The sequence below is a fragment of the Falco cherrug genome, chromosome 2 (assembly GCF_023634085.1).
Source record: "Falco cherrug isolate bFalChe1 chromosome 2, bFalChe1.pri, whole genome shotgun sequence".
In the NCBI taxonomy this organism is placed as follows: domain Eukaryota; kingdom Metazoa; phylum Chordata; class Aves; order Falconiformes; family Falconidae; genus Falco; species Falco cherrug.
This window is the reverse complement of record NC_073698.1, coordinates 55,610,388-55,635,219: the sequence shown is the minus strand read 5'-3', so window position 1 is coordinate 55,635,219 and position 24,832 is coordinate 55,610,388. Positions and strand designations below refer to the sequence as shown.

Sequence of the window (24,832 nt, the reverse complement as noted above, 5' to 3'; positions counted from 1 at the left end):
CAGAAACGCGTGTCCTCTGTACCGCTTACCATGAGACAGTGATACTTAATTGCTACAGTTACGTTAATAGCAAAATTAAAATTTTATTTTCAAATCGCTGGATTCTATGCCAAACTAAGAGGATAATGATACCTGTTGACTTATGGGGCAATCTGGAAAAGATCAAGAGACAACATCTTATGCTTCATATTTACGCTCTGATTAACTATGAATTCATTTTATGAATTGTTGCAGGGTGTATTTATAAGGTGAAATTAAGATACCATTTACCTTAATACTGACCGATTGAAGTCAGAAGGACTACAGGAAGTAAGAAAATACTTCTGGAGAATAGAACAAATTGTGCTTCTTCTGAAAGTCACATACAGATTTTTCTGCATAGATTAAAACTTTTATCATCATGGATCATAAACTGTAAAGCAGCTCTTGTGTCTATCGCAAAATTCTATTTTATGTGTGAATTTCATGTCTTATACATGAGGACAGATAGAAGTCTTCTACTGCATTATTGGAGACTTATCAAAAACAGGATGCTTTTTTCTTGAGAAGATGAAAAGTACAGAGATAAGCAGGGAAATAAAGACTGAAGTTTTAACCAATAATATTTTTGTGTGGTTATCAGAGGAATGTAATAATTAATCTTTTAATCATTCTGAAGATTGTGTGAAATCATAGTATCTCATCTTTTCTAGCCTCAACCTGCCATTCTTGATCTGAATTACAGACAATAAGAAAGGAGATGATTTAATGAGCAACTTTGTCATGTTGCCATTTTGCCTTAGTCAAAGGCAAATGTCTAGTTTTGCCTCTAAACTAAAATGGAATAGACTTATGTTTCAACTATGCTCACAACTGAGGCAAGCACGAATACTAAAGTTAGGGCTATTTTAAAGCTAGAACCTTGGTGTCTTCATGTTTTCATAGAGACATAATTAAATACACACTTTTAAGAAGAAACAAACATTCATTTACTAGAAAATAAAATCCATTTTGTGAAGAAACATACATGAATGAAAAGAAGTCTAAAATTTGACAAATACTAAACTAAATTCAAAAAGAAAGATTTCAGTCACAATGGCAATATGTACATTCTTATGAAGGGAAAAAAAAGTCAGCATGATTTAATCATACTCAATAAATAGGCACTTCAATAAAGTATATATTTACACTGGCTTTCTGAATGCTAGGGCATCACAAAGTAGTATGGCTTTATTACAATGGATGGAAGATGGCAACTACTTAGAACCCAGTGCCAACATGGATTATAACAAATCCAGTGAGTATTTTGTTTTTCAATTATTCATAGAAAATTTAATCCTGATTAAGTATCCTTGGGCAGGAATTCATGGGTAGTTGATGACTGAAACCAACATTTATTTGAAATGCTTCTGTTAATTTAATCTGTGTATATGGCTTAATTATGATTGAATCCTCAATGTAACAGAAATGAATTATATCAGGATTAAAATTCTAGTACCACATCACCCATTCCATTTTCTCTGCCTTTTTTTTCTTTAGAAGATGCAAGCCTGCTGTTTTAATTACCTTTATGTTGCTATGTCTTCTAAGCCTCAAATACTGTTTAGACCTTCATTACTAGATGAAATTTTTAGTTACATTTTTTTTTAAAGGCAAATATAAACCCTACCTTCGTTTTCATTACAATTGTAACCAGTATGAACATTAGTTGCAAAAAAGGCTTTGCTTTTACACCAATAATAAAGGAAAGTTTCTCACAGCCAGTTGTGATCATTTTTCATGTGTTTTCTGGAGGACTCTACCTCTTTTGTTTCCCCTTCTTTTATACTTAGACATAAAATGCATTTTCTCTAAAGCATGAAAATAAAAGAACTTGTACTCATCATTATGCATCACACCAATTTCACAACTGGCCTATTTTGGACTTGTTTGAGCTTGTAGATGTTTTAAGAACTGCATTTTATAAGACCTTCAAACCTAGTATTGATATAAAGTAAGGATGTGTTTTTGTGTCTGTGAATGGGACAGAAAAGATTCATTGCACTTTTCTGTGATACAGCTCAGCACCACATGGTACACAAACAATATTTATAAAATTATTCAAATTATAAATTTTTCCACTGCACAATAATTTTAACAGATTAATCTAGGGACCTTGTCAGACCAAAGGTCTGTGAAGTGCTCTGATATTATCACTCAATTTTCCAGTGAAACCAATGTATCACACACCTGCGACAAAAATACCTGTATATTTAAGTCATTATTGCACATGTATTACATAATGTATTCTTCCTAAACATCTCAGAAGTGATGTCGATTTTTATGTCCAGAGGATACTGTTAGTGGCAATGTCACTGATGACAGTGAAGATACTTCCCAATATAGACTATGAGACAGGAAAAGTCTGTAGAGGATTACCATGGAGATGCACTGACAGAGGATAACACCTATGGTAATAATCTAGAGGGGGGGGGAAAAAAAAAAAAAAAAAAAAGAGAAAAAGTAAGTGGAAAAAAACCAACCCCACCAAACAACCCACAAGAAATTTCTATCAGCATGCTGTGTAAGTGCTTGAGGTTTAACTTTAAACCCTTTAATACTGCTGCAGTTAGAAAAGATTTGAACATGAATCTCAAGTCCAGGATTCAGACTCTCACACCTGTGTGTTTTTAAATCAGTAGATAGCCCTGGGCAAGTCACATAACCCTTCTGGCAGTCTCTGTTCTGGGGAATTTCAGACTTGCAATTCACCACCCATGCAGTTTCACAAGCAGAGGTGATGTTTAGATATTCTATTCTTACAACAAACAGAGTGGAAAAAAAATACATATCTGGAAACACTTTGCACTAGCACAACCATGGAGCTGTAAGGATAGTGATTTATCAGGCTCACTTAGCCAGACCTCTTTTCAGTGCAAGTCTCAATCTGTAAAAGATGTGTAAGGCAGTATTTATCAAAGGCATGAAGGTAACCACTGGTTCTGAGAGAGCAAGAGTCTAAGTTTATGTACAGAGAGTATTTTAAAATACATGTTTTTCTTAAATATTGTATTTATTGATCATGTATTTCTTTATTGTAATGAAGTGCATTTAAAGAAGGAAACACAGATAAATTATCGTAATGTAAGAACCGCAGCCACACACCATGGTTCAAACTTGCTTGAAAGCAAGAACAGAGCAACTGTAGTTGCTTACCTTACCCTTCAGTGAGCTCAGAATCTTGAAATATTGCAAGAATTTCCTTTACTGATACTACATCTAGAGATTGTCCTCCTGCTCTGATATTTCATAAAGCAACAACAAAAAGTCTCTTCATGAGTAGCTCTAGAGTTGTCTGTTTTTCTCCCCAGATTTTTCTTCGTTTTTTTATTAAATCAAACGTAGTATTTAATTTACTATACATTTTTAGTGGAACCTTTTTCTTTCCTTTACATATCCCCTATACCTCTAAAAGCTCGATTTCCAAATATATTTGCATACAAATGCACAGATGGTTATAACCATAAAGAAAAGAAGCAAACTCTACCCTGGAATGAGGTAGTCAGTCATCTGGAATAGTAGTGCACTTTATCTGAACATGGCAGGCTCCACACACTAGTTCTCCAGTTCCCAGTATGTTTAAGCAACTGAGAAACCCAGTGAGTCCACCTTTGTTTTTAACTGTTTGGAGTTTACAAACCAAACTATGTATTTGGACAGATTTCTTAACCTAAAGAATACAGTTCAGCTACAGGTTCTCTGACCTATTTAGCCACATAAAGCTTTTAAAGGATGAAGACTGAAAAGCAAACAACAAAAAAAATCCACTGATTTATCTTTCTGCTAGCTTTGTTAAAAGAATCCCCAAGGTGTTTTTAATTAAAAAACAAACAAGCAAACAATAAAACAAAACACCCCCTCCACATTTTCCTTTGACTTAACAATCTCCCCCTCTCCCTCCCTTAACCTAGAAATGATTACCCTTAGATGATTCAAACCCTGTATGCCTTTGTAAAATATGACTCACATTAGCATCAATGAAAGCTGTGTGACTAAGACTTTTCAAGTTGCTTTGGGGTCATAAGATTAACAGCCTAAGAGCATGAGTTTGCTAACAAACACTGAACATGAAGAACTACTATTCAAATTCCATTTCTTTTATCTTGCCTGTACATACCTTTTCTCTTTGATATTCTCTGAATATTACAGCAATGGTTGCAAGACATGGGTGGCACAAAAACCAGAGAATGCAGGCCTGAAAGAGAAGATGAGTTTAAGTTATAAAATAACTACATGCCAGCTTACAAGAAAGAGATGACAGTTAAGAGGAAACTGCATTTACATTTCTGTCTATTTTATGAACTCATTGTTTAATTTTCAATCAACAGAATGAAAACCACACAATGAAAGGTGGGATTTCTGTTTAAAAACACTCTATACTCCTTGTCAAATTAAAATGACTACCCTGAGTATGATGACAGGGTGCAATTTAATCAAATCAGACACTTAAACATTAACTTTCTTATGCAGGAAAAGAGTTTAGTGCTTCAGTCAATTGCATGCCACAATTTTATTTACAACAGAAGGGATCAGTTTCCTTGATGTAACCCATACTTTGGCAAAGGTGATATAGAACTCCCGTTTCAGTGTGCTTCTCTCCACTGTGATGATCTGGTAAAGACCAGTAGCCAGCGACAAAGCCAGGCAAACTCTGAGGCCAATGAGCAGTCCGCTTGCTAAGCCATGGTGTGAATGGTAGCTGTGATGATTTGTATCTTCAAACTGCTCCCAAATTAATAAAAAGCTCTGGAAAAGAACAGCAGCAAAGTACATTTAGAGCAAACAAGGTTACACTAAACCTCAGTTAATCTTCCCATCACTGATTTAAGTTATCTGGTTGGTCATGCTCCACTCTGCTTGGTGGAGACTGCCATGTTACACCTCCCCCCCGCCCCCCCCCCCCCCCCCCCCCCCCCCCCCAGCTTGAACTGCTTTTTGACACTACCTACTACTCCAAGTGCAACTGGCAGGAACAAAGCCTCACTTCTTGCCTTCTGTAACTTTCAGAAAGTTTGACAAGTTAAAAGTTTCCTCTAATTTGGATAGAAGGAATGTAGCACCTTAGCATAAGATCCAAAATACTCATCTAGTTAAACAGTTGGCCTGCTCAGCAGGAAGCCCACCACTGAAATGATTCCATAGAGCTACAGGGAGGTGTCTCCTTCCACTTGGGATTTGCAACCTGTAAAGCTTGTTTCAAAGGCAGGCGACTACACCTTTTCTTTCAAAATCCTAACAGGATTCACCTTTCTTTTCAAAGATGGGGAAGTAAGAGGGTGGTGCTGCTGCCCCTTTTATACAATAGCCTAAAGGCTCGAGCATTCACCCAGGTTGAACTTGGATCTCCCACAATTCCCTTCTTTGCCTAAAGGATATCCAGCTCACATCTCCCACCTCCTTGGAGAGTGCCGCAACTGCCAGGCTATAGGCTGTTCTTGGGTGGGCCACTCTCCACCCCTTCTATTGAAGCTGTGCCATTGTGGAGAAAAGAATTCAACATCAGCTAGGTCAGAAACTGTGAGCGAGCCTGACTCTGCAAGCAACCAGCTCAGAAACCTCCTAGGGTCTAGGAAAGGGAGGGTCACATGTTCCAAATGCCATTCCAACATCTGGACAAACATGCTAGCCAACAGATAACTAACACAAAAGATAGCAATCCTCCTTAATTCTCAGCACTGTATCCATTTGCTGCAGAATCCAAGTTTGTAGGAGCACTAGAGAATCTATCAATATTCTTTCTCACAAAGAAAAACAGGCTAAGAAGTGCCTGGTTTCTGCATCTTAGTTGGGTAGAAGGCAGGCACCTACTTGTTGCATGAAAAATGGGTCTTGCTGAAGAATACCTTTTTAAGGCTTTGGGAATGTTAACGTTATAAATTAGAATACCCATAAAATTTAGACTCTCCCAGCATCATGTAGCAGCTGAACGGCATTTTAAGACTTGAATATACGCTGGAATCCAGTCCACCTACTGCACACATCTAACTTGCACTTAGGTTTCAGGTGCCTAATGAAGCAGGCTTTCTGAAGAAAGGTAGGCAAATTTGATTTATGAGTGAGGTAGCTCTGAAGACCTTCAGAAGTAGACACTGTATGTCTCAACTTAGAGATCTAAATTAGTCAGATTCCTTTCTGAACGCATTCAAAGGCTCTCTCATTAAATTAACTACATAAAGACAAAAAGGTTACTGATATTATCTCTTTTTTTTCCTAAACATGTAATCCACCTGTGCCTTCCAAAGGTGGGTGTCCTTGAGTGTCATCAGTCAAGATCAGATCATTTCTGCTTAGAACATCCTCAGAGAGTACTCTCATGCTTCTCCCCTCTTACCTAGGCTGTGACACAGCAAGCATGACTGCTGTCGTTTCACTCACTCCTCAGCTGCCTGGATGGAAAACGGAAGGATGGCAGAGGGACAGATGTTCCCACGGTAACACTCTATTTCTGAGTGACTCCAAGCAAACATCTTCAAATAATCAAATTACCTGACTGTCAAGGAGTAACTTAAACCTGAAACCCTGATACAGCACAGTGTTTGGTAAAGTTGAGTCTACAGCACTAGTTCTGGCATGAAATTGATGAATTCTTATCACAGAAGTTATTTCAGTCCAGGTAGAACATGCTCAGGCAACAAACAAGGGTTCTACCAGTTACAGAATCACTGCAGTCTTGTACAGAGCATTTTCCATTTTTATATTTACACTTGGGAATAGCCAAACTATTTAACTTCCCTGGACTGGACATACACTGCCTGAGAAAAAAACCCAAAACCAAACGACCTCCTACGTATAGAACCTTCCTGACTAAAGCATGCTTCAGGGGGGAAGAAATACAGGCCGATGGAGATGGAGTTGTGATACTGCTTTAAGAAGGAACTTTAGATAGACCCCAGGGATAGCTTAACCTTAAAGAACAGAGCTTACAAGGGTTTCAATTTTCCTTAACCTACACCAACAGTATCAGCAATGAAGGAAGCCACTTTCATGAGAAGATGACAAAGAGCTGGGGTAAAAGAATCATGAGAACAAAGTCCAAATCCTCATGGGAAAATAAGTGTCTGACAGCAGGGTATGCTCTGGACTAGCCCTTTAAAGGGTGTAAACAACACAGGAATCAGTTGATCAAAGCCTGTGTATAGTCACAGCAATGTAAGATCACAGAAGTCCAGCTTCTTTCAGTTTCATTAGAATATTCCAAAATAAGCAGAAGGCAGAGGCATTAGAGGCAGAGACGGAACTGCCAGTGCAACACACTGGAAACTTGGACAAGGTGAACATGTACTATTGCTCTTATTATGAGCTGGGACTGTTCTCACTCACCAGAGAAAAGCAGGATCTTATAAAAAAAGATCTTTTCTATTCTGTGCTATGGAGTGTTTCTAAGTTAAAATGGATTAGGCAATCTGTTCTCAGTGAAGGAAGAGCTTGCATAGACAAGCATCATCTTGAAGTCAAAAATCTCTTTGGCTGGCTATGCCTGAGAAATTAAGGTCAATAAGCCCTGAATTCCCTTACCTTGACCACAGAGAGGCATGTATCAGCTCACTTAGCTGCAAGTATCAGGAACAAGCTGACAAAACACCCAGACACCAACCTGCTAAAGTGGATACCAGAGACATTTTTTTGTTGGTAGTGAGCAGAACTATGTTTGAACTCTGAGAAGAAATTGGGGGCAGGGGGTGGGGATTCTAATTGTATTCCAGAAGAACAACTCTCCTTAGGCTGCAGACAAAAGAACTGGATGAACTAGGCAGCTGAAGAGCTGACTAGTACTAGCTATGTCCTACACTAGAGTCATAACTGCTTTTCATCAAGTAAAGGAGAATGACCACCTTCTTGTTTACATAACACACTGTTCAAAATGCCTGACTTCACCTGTACACGCTCCAGACCTGCCTTGGTTCACAGTGGACACCAACCACTGTCCAGTGCTGGCCTTCCTCTTAAAATGCTAGAAGAATGTTTGCCGTGGACATCATCCTGATGTTCCAGATTCACAAGCCGAACCTCCACATCCATACAATGAAGAACCAGACACTCTTCCTTTTTTTCATGAGGAAACAATTATGGTAGAAGTCCTCCTCCCCTTTGCTATGCCTACACTGACTTTAAGGTAAACCAAGATAACATATCAATCTCCAGTAAAGGCAAGTTCTCATGGTACAGATCACCTCTGAGAGGCAAGGGGAAGGGGGAAACATAAGGGAAGTTAAAAGCAGCAGCAAGGCAAAGTGGATTAACTAGCTGCTTCTAACCATATGTAGCACTTGGGGATCTGATGATGTGCAATGCCAGTACAGTAAAAATCGGTTTAGATCTAAGGCCAGAGGTGGAGCTCATTCTAAGCACAACTTTGGGTTGTACCTAAGAACCCCTGTGAAGCGTGACATCTAATGCAGTAAGATTCTGTGTAATTTTGGTCTGGTTCAAAGTGATCAGCTATCTTTTTAGAATCACTGCCTCCACTCCGATCAGCCCTGAAAGCTGAAACTGCTCAGGTCTATGTGATGGGAAAGGCCTGTCAATAAAGTTTTGAACATGGTTTGTGTCTCAGCAGCAGGGTGGAATCTTTAATGAACAGAGAGTGGCCTGGGAATCTTTTGTTCCGAGGCTGAAATAAAGAACAAGTTAAGGCAAAGGGAGGTACTGAATGGCTGACGTGTCCTTCCTTTGAGATGCTACCTCTCTGCAGCCGCAAAGACCACAAGAGATTTGCTGACTAGGAGGCTGTGTCCACCCTGTGCTGATGGTAACGTGTAAATACAGCTTGGTGTTTCTGAAAGAACAAGAAATATCCATAGCATCAGTACAAAGAAGAGAAAAAACTCTGAAAAAACACTGAGTAACTTGAACTAGTAGCAGACAGAGTCCGACAGTTTGCCAGTAAAAACTTCAGTTAAGTTGAAGAATAACATGTTTTCCTAGACTGCCCAATTGTTTGACTTCCCTGGAGAGAAGATGACAACACATACTGTAGAATGTTAATAAACGTAACATGCTTCAATCTCTATCTGCTGTGTTAGGGTAATACACGTGGTTTCCAGCACCATCCACAGCAAGTCCTCAGAACGTCTCTGATAATCCATGCAAGTCTGTCCAACCTCTGGCATGGGAGGAAGCTGGCTCTCCCATTAAGAACCTCTGGGAAAGGGGAGGACAGAAAAGAGGTTACTCTAGATTTTTAGTTATTAAAAGCGCTCATTGATTGCCCTGTTACAGCAGGTCCAACGCCCACATCAATCTAGACAGACGAGTGAACAACAGACTAATCCAATGAATGAAGTCTTGGGCTCACCACCTTTGATGGAGCCAATGCGGGCTGGATCCTGCTCCCCTGAGCTCAACAGCCGCATTCTGTATTAAGGAGAAGAAATATGGCAGAAGGTATATTCCCTATGTACTGAATTATGAGCTGGAAAACATTTTCTCTAGAAGGGACAATGATACTCTTGTGTCAGGGAACTTTTGATAGAGACAGCAGACACTGAGATGGGGGTGCAAAACCATCCAAGCAATGACATACTCTGATATCCATACTCTATTCCCATGAGATTCCTGCCAAACTTGACATTCCCAATGGTACCAGAAGGAGAGATGTGGTAGAGCTGTGCCTTCATGGTGAAAAATAACACAGCCAACTTTGTGCCAAAGCTTCAGTGGTGCTCAAAGAGCCAACACAAATGTGCAACGGACCAGTACTGGGGGAAGCAGGCTACACATGATAACTGCCCCAGTTTTTACCACAAGCAAAAAAAGGTCAAGCTGATGATACCGAGTGTCGTTTCTATGTATACTGAAAAGGAAAGAACAACAAAAAAGCTTTCCAGTCTCAAGTGACAGAGTACTAACACACCCATATGTTTGTACAAGTGGAGAGGCATGAATAGAATTAAATACTTCAGAAGTCTTCTTTACTACCAGCATGTAAAATTCCTTGTGCTAGATGGGTGTCAAAGTAAGGCAGAATGAACCCATCTTTAAATTTCAACAAACCCATTGACCTTAATAACCTTTGGTTTATATTCTTAATTAGCAAGAAATGTCAGCTCCCAGCTACTTTTAATGTCTTAGCAGTCCACTTATTTTGTTTGGAAGCAACGCTAATTACAGATACTACTCAAATAGCACAAAATCTTCAGTATAATGTCTTCCTCATTACTGTCTCCAGTTTCTCCCTGCTTTTCTCAATGGCTTTCAGATTCTCTTGTCTTTATGCTGTGATTTAAAAAAATTTGTTTACAAAAGGCACCACCAGGGTTGGATGATCTCCATCACAATTTACTTTTAAGTTACTGGTTTACTTGACTTTCTAATTTATACTAATGGCAAACATTTGAATGAAATTATGTGTCAGAGCATTTGTGTATTTGCAAGACCAATCCTGCACATGAACCTTTCAAGAATTGCCTTATATTGATTGAAAAGACTATTAGACACCTTATTTGAGTGGTTCTAAGAGGAGGACGCTGTGGATTTTGATTTTTTTTGTGTGACATAATTTCTTGTCTCAAGCTTTTCTTGTCTTTCCTCTCATTCTGCCTGTTGTCACACACCCCCCCCCCCCCCAATGTACTTCACAAACCCTCAGTTGTACTGATTACAACTATTTACAGGACCACATTATAACTTAGGATCAGTAAAATGACTGTGCTAATTTTTTTTTTTTTCAATCTAGATCATTCTACTGATCTGGCTTGCAGTATAATGCTATGAACAATTGGCACAGCCAGGAGTTTGGAAAACTGTGGGAACTTCTTAAGTGGTTTTATGCTGAACAAAAACATTCTGTGGAGCTACACCTTAAATTGTTAAAGCAAAGAGAAGGTGTTGTTACCTATTAGACATACTGGGTGCACATTATGCTGTGGGTTTTTTTCCAGTCTTGATACTCCCTCCCTCATAAATTATTGAAATTAGTTGGTTCATGGCTCTGTCATACTTAATAGCAGCTGTATATTTCAGTATAAGAATGAATATAAAATACAAACCTGTGTAACAACAACTACTACAGCAATGCCAGTAGATGTTGGTGTGGAATCCCACTGAAGCGGTCTGCCATGAGATTTCTTCATTCTGCCTATTGTCCAACCCATACACAGGCTCAACAATAAATACAGCATTTGTATCTGTGAGACGATATCACACACTGTTGAAAACAAAAAAAATAGTCACAACGTGGATAACTGGCTAGCTGAAAAGGGTCACATAGACATAGTCCAGCTGGCTGAACAAAAATGCACATCGCTCTCAGCCTATCTGAAGTAAAGCAAAATACACTGTCTTTGGCTGTCCTTGTTACACAATAACAGGAAGATTTTGGTGGGAAAAGAATGTTGCAGGTGGGAACAGAAAACTACAGAAGAGAAACAAGGGGCGGGCTTGGTATTTAGGCAACTAACCAATAATGAGCTTAACTTTTGTAATATGTATGAGCTAATTATAACAAGGCATAAAAGGTGACTGTAAGGTACAATAAACGAAGTCTGCTGATCACTCATATTGAGTGACTGTGTCTTCCCTCCGTCGCGACATCACAACAAAAAAAAAGTTTTTTCTAAAGCAAAGAGAAATGTTCTATATACCCCCAAATGAAGGACGAACATTTATGCCTCTGTCATCTTCAGTCATAATTTTGATCACAGTTTGACTAGCTGAGGTTGCTTTGCCACAAAACATGGAGATTTTGAGTAGTTTCCAGTGACCAAAGAGATCACTATCAGTTTTCCTCTAATTATGCTGCAGTTCTGCAACAACACGGGCACAGCACCACATCCTTCCAAATCCCACTCTTGTGTCAAAAACATCTGGGATCAGGAGTCCATCTGCATAAATAGACTTACAAATGCTAAAGAACTAAAATCATATGTATGTTAATCACACTGCAAATATGAAATCTTATGAAATGAACTCCTTTCTTTGCTCTGAAAAACTTCCCTTCAAGAATCAGATAGTTGCATTGTACTTTAAATTAACTGCACTTTGTCTCGCAACAGAAAGGGCAAATATTTAGGACAAATTCCACTCTGAGATACTTAAAGAGGAAAATATAATGAATAACCCTAACACAAACTTAATTTGGAACAACAACTTGCCTGTATTTAATTTTATTAAATGCAAACTACCTTTGCCTTATTTTGCTATGTCCGTTTTTATTTCTGTGTGGGAACAATTAACACATACTCCATAAAGTTACATTCTTAATCAGTGTCCCAAACCTGCGTCTGAAGCTGTATCTGAATAAAGAAAACTTCAAGCTAGAATATATTAAAGTCTTTCCTTGTTAGCCTCACTGAAGCACTACTGACAGTAGAAAGAACTGAAGATTTCTTTTTGGGCGATTGTTAGCTTTAGACATGGTAAGTTTTGAATGAAACTTATCAAACCATTTTTAAGTTGGTGTTCAGATTTGAGAGTAAACTGGCTCATTGTACTGGCATTGCAGAGACGTACAAGAAAAACTGATTCTTATATATGTAAATTGCAAATTTGGTTCAGAAACTAGAGACTGGGTGCTACACACAACAATGCTTTCTTTTTCACTTGATTAGTATTTTGGTTCAATTAAATTTGTCCCTTATTTGTAATTTTCACTTATGCCATCAGGTACAAGAAAAATATTTTTGTATCACAAAAGCAAATTTCTGTTTTTATGTAAATGGACTTTATTATAAAAGTTAAATGTACTTCCACATCTACTAAAAATATTGGCACAGAAAATGTTGCCATTGTAGAGATTAATATGCACAGAAGGGAAGTGTGCCAAACGAAGGTCAGCTATAGTATTTCCCTAAAACTCATCAGTACTAGCAAAATATGGATATAAACCAGACTTCAACATGTTATTGCTGGGATATATATGGTATTCTCACAGTTTATATACTTAAATGCCAACATGTTATTTCTGGGATATATTTGGTATTCTCACAGTTTGTATGCTTAAATGCTTCTTAATTTATTCAGACACCTTTGCTGTTCAAGAAATGTCAAGTGCTTTAGTAAATACACACTTGCTTATTTTTTAACAAAATGAACTGGCACTGATTTTGGGCAAAATGATCTTGAAATTATTTTACAATGCTCTGCTTCACTGTGGGAACAATTCAAGGGGATTCTCAGACTGGTATAAACCAAAAATTCAGTACCAGCTTCAATCTTTGACATCTCTTACATCTTGCCAGCAAATAAGGACTTTGAGAGAAATTTCTAAAATTACAATAATCCCATGATACCCAGGGTCAACGTAATATTATTTGACTTTTCAGATTTTGATCTTACCAAAAGTTAAAAGATCACTATTTGTGATGCTTTTGAGTGCCAGCATTATCTGTGTTATTTATGTGATTAACTTAAGCGACAAATTAGATTGAGGGCATTTAACACATGGTAAAGAGTAAATGATGGTAGGAAAAGAATAATTGCTTGGGATAGTATCTGAACAGATTTCTAGAAAGAAATTCTGGTCCCACTGCAGTCAACAGAAATTTTGCAATTTACTTTTAACTCAGATTTCTGTTCTGATACAGGAAAAATGGCAGCACCTTCCATCTTCAAACTATACTAGTTGCTCTCAGCCATTCTTCAGAACTGTAATTCACCCTGAAGCTTTCCACATTTCTATTACTTCTGCTCTTTTACTGTTTTGGGAACCACGAATCTTAAAAACTGTAGGAAAGGAAAACTTAGCTGATTCAAAAATACTACTTATTCTTAATAACCTTTGCTTTAATCACATAAAAGTGGGCTCTTCAATACATACACAGAAAATCTAACATGCAGCTACTCTCTCCGAAGTTCCAGCTGAGAAGTTAATACTGGGTTTCTCAGTGGGGAGGAGTTATGATGAGAGGGAAAGTTTAATAATAAGTTGCTGGAGAGGCTGCAAGGAGCTGCTAACTCAAATGGTTAAAACAAGAAAGAGCCAATTACTGTGGTGCCAAGTGCCATCAAGAGGCTGTTAATTCCAACTGCAAGCTTCTAAATGAATTCTAGGAAGGGAAATATTTTTCTGTATAGGCTCTCTCAAAACTATCTCACTACCACAGTACTACTTTTTGGGGTACATCAAGCCAATCAAAAGCCAGTATCTTTGCTTAGAGAGAACCCCACAATGCTTGAAACACAAACTACAGTAAGAAAACCCCAACAACAATGTTTAACCCTGAAGAATCCAGCATGAGTAAATGAGTGCATTTTGGGAAGGGGTATTATAGGATTTTATTTCTCATGAGAACTCGGAATATCTATACAGAGTGGATAAAAATGCTTTTTTAACATCGATGCTTTACGTAAGTGTTTTTTGCATCACTGTAACCATATCACTTGTGCTGTGAACTACTTACTTTTTCTTTATAATCAATGTTAAATTTGCTGGTGAAATGAGACACGCCATAAAATGCAATTAATTTTCCTAAAAAGTTTTGTTACTCTAGATCATGCACTCTGTAAAACCCTTCAATGTACTGAAAAATTTACTCATGTGTTAGGCACATATTTAAGCATCTGTAGGAAGAAAACTTCAGACAAGAAAATCCTTAAAAAAATCATAAACAAGATTAAAATCTGTAACTTTAAATAGTAGTTACAAAGATCCAGAAAAAAACCTGTTTTTCAGAAAAGCAACTTCAAGTATTTGATATTAAAAATCTGGTGATATGGTCCAAGATCATAATACAGTCCAACAACAGCATTTGCTAATCTATTATACAGATTAACACATAGGAACATGTAGTAAACAGACAAGGATACTCACATTCTGCCACACTTCCCATAAAAGGTGCTCCTATTCCATCTTTAGAGTAACTGATAAAAGAATAAAAAGGTGGTATTTTTTAAGCGAGTGAGTTTTAGATGCGTGTTTTCTCTTAAAAGTATATTTAGGCAATGATGTAGTTCTAAAAAGTTATTAGTCACAATCACCACAGGAAAGATCACGTACTGATCTTTACAACGCAATGGTCTTCAAGTTTTAAGACTGAGAGAAAAAATAAGCAAAGATACCTTGAGAAATGCAGGTAGTTGGCAAAAGCTGAACCAGCCTGCAACAATAATGCAACTGTCAACACCTTTAGTACAGTATGCATAGGTCCGCGCTTCTTAATTGTTTGCCATAGGGACTGGGCATATATGCAAGCAGTTATGAAGTATGCTAGGACAAGCAGGAAAAAGAATTCATGTAATCCTGTGGAAAAAAAACCACAACTTAGTTTTTATAAAGAAATGTTGCTATTAGCAGTAAATAACTAAAACAAAATATGTTTTTTATATAATCACTGGGAAATACTTAGTAACTGTCACCCCAAAGTGGTAGTACAGATAAAATGAGTAAATCCTAGACTTTTTTATCCAAGAAAGTCAGTGAAATTTTTCAGAGCACTGATTATTATTCGATCTGACAAAGTATTCTTTATTCAACACCTGTTCTGAGTGTAGGAGAAATTCTGTTCAAACACAAACAGGTTTGTAGCAATTACTGAAATAGTATAAAGTGGCATACAGTTTCTTGATAAACAGAAAATGATTGTAGCCTATTTGATCAGTCAGAAACATATTTATCAAAGGACTCATTTTTAGCTTGCTTCAATTTTTAAAGGGACAATCTGAGATGAGAGAAACCCAGAACAAGCTTCTGTTGAACCTCTTTAACCACTGGGTGTCACCCTTCCTCCACATAAAGTACCTCGTCGAAGAAGCACCGCTGACCAAGACCCAAAACTTCCAGACAAAGAAAAAGGGAAAAGAAAACCAGCACAGAGAACAATAGTAAGTTCATGGCATGGGCTTTTTTGCACCAATCTGAAAAAACGCCCAAAGTTTTTGATACTATTTACAAAACAGAAGTCATCTAACTTTCAGTCTGGCAGTAGTCTGGTAAAATGCTTCCCTGAAGACCTGAATTCTGGAAATCTTTTCTACTGTGTGTAAGCTTTGGAACCCATCACATGAGCTCCAAAAGGATCAAAGCCAGCGAACTGTAAGCAAAAACGGGTAAACAAATTTCCCACAGAAAACTTAAGTTTTCCTTCTCCAACCCTCCTTGAAACCAAGTGACGCATACAGAACCAGATTCTGAACAATGTTCTTCCTCCAGCAGCAAAGTAACTCTGCTAAAAACCTCCAACCAGCTTCACCCAGAGATTAGAAACAGAGCAACTGTACATATTTCAGTACCTAGAGTTGAAAAACATTGGAACTGGAGGGGTTGAGTCCTGAATAGTTGCTAGTACTACAAATCCCATGGCTGAAATTAATGATTTTGGATATGCATACAGTGAAAAGGGAGAGACAGAGCATAAAGTAATAAAGATGCTTAAAACAAAAAATTCAGGGCCACTCTGCTTCTCTTGTATACCTACACAAAAGCATGATTTATGAACGACAAATACATGCATTTTAGATGAAATCTCTTATTCTTTCACACTTTTATCTTTCTGCTTCAAAGACCCCTGAAGTTGGCAAGGATTCTGTAGAGAAGTTATTTCTCACCATAATGAGTGAGTAGACATGGAAAACTCTTGAGGAAAACCAACTAGCTTTTACTAAATACTAAACATTTAGGGCAGAAAGCTCTTTCCAATCGATGACAGATTATGGATGATTGCTTTGAGACCAAAAGTTGCCCTGAAATACAACTATATATATATAAAAAAAAATAATCAGAAGGGTAATTTTCAACCTGTCTTGTAAGTTTCCTGAATTTCAAGTAACCTAGAGTCGACAGAGAAAATAAAACATATGCAACTTAATCTGAAATACCTAACTTCAAAGAACTTCAAAATGCTGTCTACTTGATCAGCTGCCCTTAGAAATCCTAGATTCCACTGGTAACATGTCTTACGTAAGAAAGCCCTACCATATAAAATGATAAAAGATTACTTGCCAGTGATCAGAAAGCTGGCCTCCTCTCTCAGGGCAAACATCTTAATCACAGAGTTACAGTCCCAAGTTCTTTCCTATACTTTCCTTATAGTCCATTAAATTTTGAGATCTCCTGTGTCAGGCTTTAGTAACTAAAGTGAAGGATGACCTAACTAGAACCATCTGTTAACTATGCAGTTTTTAGTCACATGAATGAAAGAACCAAGAAATGAAGCTCTGATACCCTAATGTTCTAAGCTACACACGTCTATGGGAAAATGACAAACATTATTCCCCAAAGATGCCTTAAAAAACAAGGGAGAGAGATATTTAATCCTCCTCAGTTTTGTTAAAGTAGACACAGGCATGTAACTTCAGGATCTGTGGCAGCAACGCAGGTTTTAATTCTGAATATACAGAGGTGTTCTTCTGCAACCGTGGAAGACATAGCATGTACAGCTCACCAGGTTTCCTACTTGTTTGGTCAAAATATGTGCACCCAACACATTTACATGCCTCCCTACTCAGCGTGCAAGCTGTTCAGAGTTCTGCTTCCAAGTGCTTAAAGTCTTCCTACAAAATTAATACAGAGCTGAGATCCCACTCTAGGAAGTCTGTACTGCACTTCTAAGGGCTATACAATGTCTATTTAGCAAAAGAATGCTACTACTCGTTTTTGAGAATAAGTAACCTAGAATTCACTTCTAGATACAAATTTCACCAAATAAAAACTGCCAACTAAGTTTGTAGATTAAGAAGCATCATTAAGAAGTTGACAGGTAAGTCAATTTATAAGCCTTGAAAAACAGATGATTAACGGTGCTACTTGCTTATAGACTCTGCTTAATGTTTCAGTGGGCATTTTCTTCCCTTCAAAAAGGCAGCTGCCCTCTATTTACCCTTGAGACCAAGTAGAGCATATGATTCTGAGCACAGTGCTGGGTACGTAGGTCTAATGAATATGAAGCCAGACTAAGCCTATGGGGCTCACCCCTTACAACAGACCTAAGTTGGAGACATGGTGATGAAGCCTCCCAGAGCAGTGAAGCTAAGCACTGCAATGAAGCATAAATTAGGTTGGTTTCAATTTCCAAAGCATACAATTTTATGTAGGCATTTCTTTAGGCATACTGTCTTGAATCACTTCTAGAAGTTTTTCTTTGCACGACTAAAGACTTCAAATTGCATTTCTTAAATCAAATCAAATCAGGACTACCACAAATACCTATCTGCGGCCTGTGACTAAGATGCTTAGAAAGGCCTAAGCATCACACTAAAATTGTACTGGCAAAATATTTTAGTGTGCAGGTACTCATGCCGCACAGAATAAAATTTTACACAGCTAAGGAATTTAATCAATTAATTCAAATCAGTAAGTAAATTCACATTCCAGTGGAGGCTTACCATTTCAACATAGGAAAAATGCCTATTAGCAAAGATGTTAACATTAACTTCCCTTGTGCACCTAAACTTCCAGTCAGGCAAGTTTTGGAAAGTCAGTCTAGAGAAAGGGAAGGATTTATCTGTAACGCCAGAAAATGAATTAAAGCTTACTCTCCATGAGAAAGCAGAATACGAAATGTTAAGAGACTCTGCTAGCCATTTCCCATACTTTCCCAAGCATATTAAGTACTGATTTGTTTGGGTGATCAGATCCTTAACTTACAAATCTAATTTTAAGAAAAAAAATCTTACCAGATTCCCCTGCGCTAAAGTGATCTAATGGATTCCCTTCTGCATCTGGGTTTAGTAAGACCATTTCAAACTGAATATCCTCGGATTCAGAATAATTCTCCTCGCAGGTAAACTTGTCTACATAAAACACATACCATGTTTCCGGATAAGGAATCTGGGACACTGTCAGATTTTGCTCTGTGTGGTTCACATTCACTTTGGAAGAAAACAAACAAACAAAAACAGAAGTAAATATTCAATGAGTTTGTTTTTAGAAAACGTATCTTTGAATGAAGATGAAATTTAAATCCACAACATCATACACAGGTTATAAACTACACAGAGGACAAAACAGTCTGTGTTTTCAAAACCAGCCCTAGCACCGGAGACCAGATTTCCAACTTCATCTTTTGTTTCAAATAGGTGCAGGCAAGGGTTGGTGAGGTTATGTACCATATTCCACCTCTTGGCTTTTGGGTTCACTTGGACGGCTCCTTTCTGCCAGAAACCAGTAACTGCAAACTGTCTCCTATGCTTAGCACATTTCTGTCCTCTAGTACAGTACTGATAGAACTAGCTATTCTGTATTAGCTAGCAGATACTTCTGCAGTATGAAAAATACCTTTGTGAAATTTATTCTACTTTGTTTTCAAAGATATTTAGAGCACCAAACAGGAACAGCCACATGTGAACTCGTTAAGCAAGTGTGCACGCTTTAAAGGTGCGACTTAGCCGATTTTACAGCATCTTCCCCAAACTGTAACAGGCTGAATTTCAATTGACAGCTAAGGGTTGAAACCATCATCTAATAAAATTACATATTTCAAATCAGATTACATTTAAAACCAACTATGAAAAAGACTAACATTTTACCTGCTCATTGATCTTACTACTATTTTTCCTAAAAGCAACTCTTAACCAAGCACAATCTCTCAAAAATAAACATATGTTGCAAATGAAATCTGTGGCTCTGTATGTTTGGGTGAAACTGCAAGAATCTTAAGTACTGTTACATTGATTACTGAACTCGAGTGCTAACCAGCTCAAGCATAAATGAAAGCCATCTCTGCAGAAGAAATAACAATATAATTACTGGACTGTATATTAATTCACCTTAATAGTTTAAGATGACAATGGCTGAGGATGAGGAAAGAAAACTTTCATTAAAAAAATCTACAAAAGAAGCTATTTCTGGTTTTTATGCAAAGCCCTTTCTAAATGAAAAACTGCAAGCAAACGTACATACCAACCCTTAATATACTCATTATCCCTAAAGATTTTGTACACAAAATTTAGAACTAATTTCTGATTTGAATCCTACATGTGAAAAACATGTATGTAATTTAAATAAACTTGTTTCAACTTTAGGAAGCTATTTTCTGTTCTCTGAAGGCATGAACTGATCAGCATTAGGATCCAGGAAGAAACGTACAGGGTTTCTTTGCAGCAACTGTCATGAAGTACAAATGTGTACAACAAATGAACCACAAAACCCCCCCAGTGTTCCAACACTGGCAGTTTGTCTTGTGTAGGTAATAGCAAGTATGCATTCCACTCTGGAGCTATGAACCTTATCAATCAAATATACAAAGTAAAACAGCTCCCTTAACCACAGATTTAGGATTTCATATGATGCCTAATCCAAATAAAAGGCAAACTGTAGCCTGACTCTCAGCTGAGTTCTGACACAGTGTTATTTGTATGAAGACTAAGGATCACACAGAGCCTATTTAATCAGTTTTCCATCAAATCTGCAAGCTAACTCACAGGAAATGATGTAAGATAGAATAAAAATGTAATTGATTATGCCAAAGATCAGCAAACAGATCCAACTCACCCTGTGGCCATGTGATTCCTAAACACAGTAGCAAACAGCGAGTACACTGCTGGGACAGACAGGAGTGACGGACCAACTGCTAGTCATTTCAGCAGCACTTCATGTTCGCCTCAGATCAAGTGTTAAGGGAACTACATCCTTAGAAGTGACATCTGGGTAAGGTTTCATTGTGACAATATTCCAGGAGATCTATTTGTTACTCTAGGGATTCTGGCCGCACAAGGGCAATGTATTTAAAAAAAGAAGCTATATTCCCTTAAGATATATTTGAAAGAAGTTTCTAATAATGTAATTTCTTAAAGGAAAGTTTATGCTTTAAGTAGGTTTTGTAGTATTACGATCAATAAATGGTGCAAAAATCATTATTTCAGTCTGTCTGTTTTCCAGTTATACAACTGAATGCTTCAGTGTTTTACTATTCTTTTACATTTAAATGGATACTCAAGCTTTATCCTGATCAGCTCATCTCTGATACTGTATTAAATATTTTCTAACATGTTTTGTACATCGAAGTGTGACAGGGCTGTGCTATCATAAAAATATAATTTTATTTTTGTTTTCTCATCTTCGAAAAATGCCATTTCCATGGAATTGGAAAACACGAGCCTCCTGACAAATTAAAAATGTTCCTTCATAACCTACATATTCTGTACTAGTATCATTCTCAACTTAAATATTAAAAACATCTGAATGTGAGACTCAGTGATGAATACCAAATTATTAAATCACTAAATTAAAGGGTGAAAGCACATTTAATGATAACACAAGCAAGTTATGAAGTAAAGCAGCAAAATGCAGATTAATTTTTGCAGATTGCCTTACAGACAGAAAAAAAAAAAAAGAAAAACTAGTAATCATAAGGTTGTGACAGAAAAGCTTTGCAGGTACAAATTTACTCTTTTGCTGTGTATTTTGGGCTACACACTCCCAACCTTACAAGCACTCACTTCAGAAATGTAGAGGTAACTGCAGCAGGCTCCATCAATTTGCCTCTAATTTTTTTCATTCCACTGCAATAAGAGTCACAATTCAAAGGTACATTTGACTGTCCCAAAGATTTATATTCTCAAGGTTTTCAGTTTCATATGACAATGGTATTCTTTGTAAATTCTTTCAAATACTCAATCTTTTGTATGGAAAAGTCTGAGATTAAAAAACCAGAGACTTTTACTCCAAAACAGAATTAAAGAAAATCTCTGTACTGAATGGGTAGCCAAAAGTGTACCCTTTCCGAGTTGTGTACCAGTGAGAGCATGAGACTAGAACTGGTCATAAAGTTTGGCTGCTTGCATTGAAGTAATTATCTGTCAAGCATTGTTAATTTTCCAGCAGCATACTAAATCGTAATTTGCAAGCAAAGTCTTCTGAAGTGATGCAAACAAAGCAATTGTATCTCCTTGTAATAATTTTTAATTACAGAAGGCCAAAGTCCTGCTTTTACTTAAGTTGGTGCAAAGTCCAAACTGACTGAAACAAATAATCTAAACACACAAATAACTTAATTTGTAAGGGGAAAAAGTAGCAACTCACTTGTCAGCTGAGCTTTAGAGAACTTCTCTGTACAGCTGTGATCTTGGACACTGTTCTGCAGCTTCTGCCATTCCTGTGCCTGAAACAGGTGAAGTCTAGCTGCTTTTGTCACAGCTACTGCTACATTCTTGACTCTGACACACAGAACAGCATGGTCACCTTGATATTCAAAAGATAAAATCAACTATTCTGCCTTGATGTCAGTTACAAACAATCAGCTAGCATGGCATAGATTTTTTTGTAAGTAGCAGCACTAAAGCTTCACTTTATTCCTTCAACTTTTACCACTTCTTCCCGTAAGTCTTTACACTCTTTCGGAAACAATTTCTATACATCTCATTAACACAACACCACATGCATGATTCTCTCTGATGACACTTACCATAACCCAAATGTCATTAACATTTTTTTATTTTTAAACAGACTTCCAGATAACATTTTTTTTCCTCCTTCCTCCCACCCCAAATTTTATTTTCTCAAGTTCAAGGAAAGACAGTACCTCAATCAGTCTCAATAACTAGTTCAAAGTCTAGTATTTTATGACCTTCGTAACATGATTCTGAGCATCACAGGGTAGCTCTCAAGTCTAGTATCAGAACAACTTATGTAAATGGATCTCCATGTTATGGACTGATTTGAGCTAAAATACTTAATTATAGATGACAGATGTCACCTTGGTACAAAGAAAATCAAACTTCAAAGGTGTTCTACAATGTGTTAGTCTACCTTTAGGCTGCATCTTGACATACAGAAACATTTTAGCCATTTTAGAACTAGCTCATTTGACACAATCTATCTTGTCTGGGTAATTCTACAATCCTCCAATTTACTTTGACAAATTCTTTCATTATATATTGTCATACACTTCTTTAATGTAACAGTATCCTAAATTAATAGATTGATTTTTCTTCTCCATTAAAACCTATCAGTACTGCAAGAGAACGAACTCATTCAAATTTAAGCAAGCTTTGTATGTTTTTTAAACTGTCAGAGCAAACTTGTTTCCGACCTAACCTAGGCATCAGCTGGATGTTGGTCTATAGACTACTACCAGCTTCAAATAAGGCTTTGTCAGTAAGGTTTGCCTGTTCAGAGCCAGCGGCAAGACAGCAGTCCTGAAATAAAACCTCAAAAAAGGTGATCTCCTGGGATCTGTAAAATGTTACATGGACTACAGTTTACCTAAGCTGCTAATCCAAGATTTTTAAAAATTAACAGCTAGTTCTGAAAAAAGCCCATATGGCTTCACTAAGACCCAAGTATGTATAGCTGTGGATATTCATGTAGAAAAAGGAATATTTCTAAGGAAATATGCAACACCAACTTGTAGAATAAATTATATCTGAACACCTAAACCACTCATCTTGGATCTTAACATTCTTTTCAAAGACTTAAACTGCATTTTTTTTCTTTAGGTCTATTTTAGAGTGCTACTACAATTATCTTTTAGGACAGCAATAATTAACTGCTTTCAAGTCCCTCCACAAGCTATCCCCACCCTATCTACCATCTCTCATTCAGTGCTGGAAGGTCACATTCCAAGGCTTCTTGGCTCATGTCACATTTTTCCTTCAACCCATTAGATTTTTTTTTCCCTTGTGAACATTTTTGTTTTCCTCTCACACTACTCCTCCAGTCTGAGAGGAAGCCTGTGTAAGCATTATCTTCATGGTTGCCTTTTGAAGCATTCTGCAAAACTCTTCTACCATGAAGCTGTGGAAGACAATAGTCTAAGCTACCAAAACGCTGAGCACACAGGAAAAGCATGCTGACCACCACAGCCTCGCTGTATATGGCACTCACCATGCTTGCACAGGTGTCTTTCTGCAACTAAAAAGTTACGTAGCAAGCAGAGTAATTTCCAGCCTGTATTTCTGCAGTGGCCACTCTAGCCCACTGCTAGGCCTCTTAACTAACCGTCAGGAACTATTACAAACAAGGAGTTAATATCACAGGAAAGAAAAGCCATTGGGAATAATAAAGTGAGAATTTACACTGTGATGCACAGTGACACTTAAAAACACCCAGCGATTGTGAAAGAGACACGTGCAATGTCAAGCATTGCTCTCACTTGGTGCAGTTCCAGGAGGGAAGGAGAAATGCGTGTGAAAGTTAAAACGTCCCTGCCCTCCCGCCACGTCAGGCTGCGGGACACGGCGGGAGGCGCCACGCCGGGCACGCACGGCGGGGCTTCTTCGTTCCCTGACCAACAGGGACGCTGTCCAGGCAGCACGACGGGCTGCCACCAACTCCTCTCCCCATTGCCCGGGCGAGCCCTGCCTCGGCCCGGCGGGGTCCCGCTTCTGGCCGAGAGCCCCATCACCATCACCCCTCCGGCGCTGCCCCGGCTCCTCGCCGCCCGCAGAGCGGGCCAGGGCTGCGGCAGGGCCCGGTGGAGGGAGCGCTGCCGCGCTGCCCCGCTGCCCCCTGCGCCGCTCCCGCCCCCCGCCCCCTCAGGCCGCCGCCCTAACGGCGCCCCCCGACCCCTGACCCCCCTCCGGCCCCGCTTCAGGAGGGCGGCCGGGCCGCGGGGGGCCCAGCCTCTCGCTGCCCCCTACCGTTTTCCCCTCCCTCGGGCACTCACCGTAGAACTGGAACCGCGCCACGGGCCGCCACGGCTCCAGCCGGGCGGCGGCGCTGGCGAAGCCGCCCCGCAGCGTCTTGCCCCCGGCGCCCCACCAGCCGGCGGCGCACAGGAGCCACAAGAGCCGCCACCTCATCCTCGGGCCCCGCCGCCGGCGGTCGCCGCCCCGCCCCCCCCGGCCAGCTCGCGCCGCCGTGTCACGTGACCACCTCCCCCCCCCGCCTCCGGGCGTCGAGCGGGAGCGGGACAGGCGAGCGGGCGGGCAGAAGCGGGAAGAGACCCAATGGGAGCCGCCCGCGAAAGAGCGCGCCCACGCTGCTGGGCGGGGACAGGGC

General features: G+C 38.8%; 1 protein-coding gene across 2 annotated transcripts in view; it reads right to left on the bottom strand.

Annotated features, from left to right (window-relative positions):
- GPR180 (G protein-coupled receptor 180) overlaps positions 1-24,664 on the bottom strand; it is a 30,453-nt gene extending 5,789 nt beyond the window's left edge. The window contains exons 1-9 of one of the 2 annotated variants that reach the window (XM_055702560.1): positions 24,498-24,664; positions 21,914-22,072; positions 18,568-18,762; positions 15,016-15,196; positions 14,768-14,817; positions 11,007-11,164; positions 4,573-4,764; positions 4,136-4,213; positions 945-2,439 (exon numbers count right to left, since the gene is read on the bottom strand). In XM_055702560.1, coding sequence (XP_055558535.1) covers positions 2,281-2,439; positions 4,136-4,213; positions 4,573-4,764; positions 11,007-11,164; positions 14,768-14,817; positions 15,016-15,196; positions 18,568-18,762; positions 21,914-22,072; positions 24,498-24,633 — 1,308 coding nt within the window. In that variant the 5' untranslated portion in view covers positions 24,634-24,664 and the 3' untranslated portion in view covers positions 945-2,280. Of the gene's footprint in view, positions 1-944; positions 2,440-4,135; positions 4,214-4,572; positions 4,765-11,006; positions 11,165-14,767; positions 14,818-15,015; positions 15,197-18,567; positions 18,763-21,913; positions 22,073-24,497 lie in introns of those variants that run through there. The other variant, XM_055702561.1, reaches the window with a different exon arrangement.
- Between the last annotated feature and the right edge of the window lie 168 nt (positions 24,665-24,832).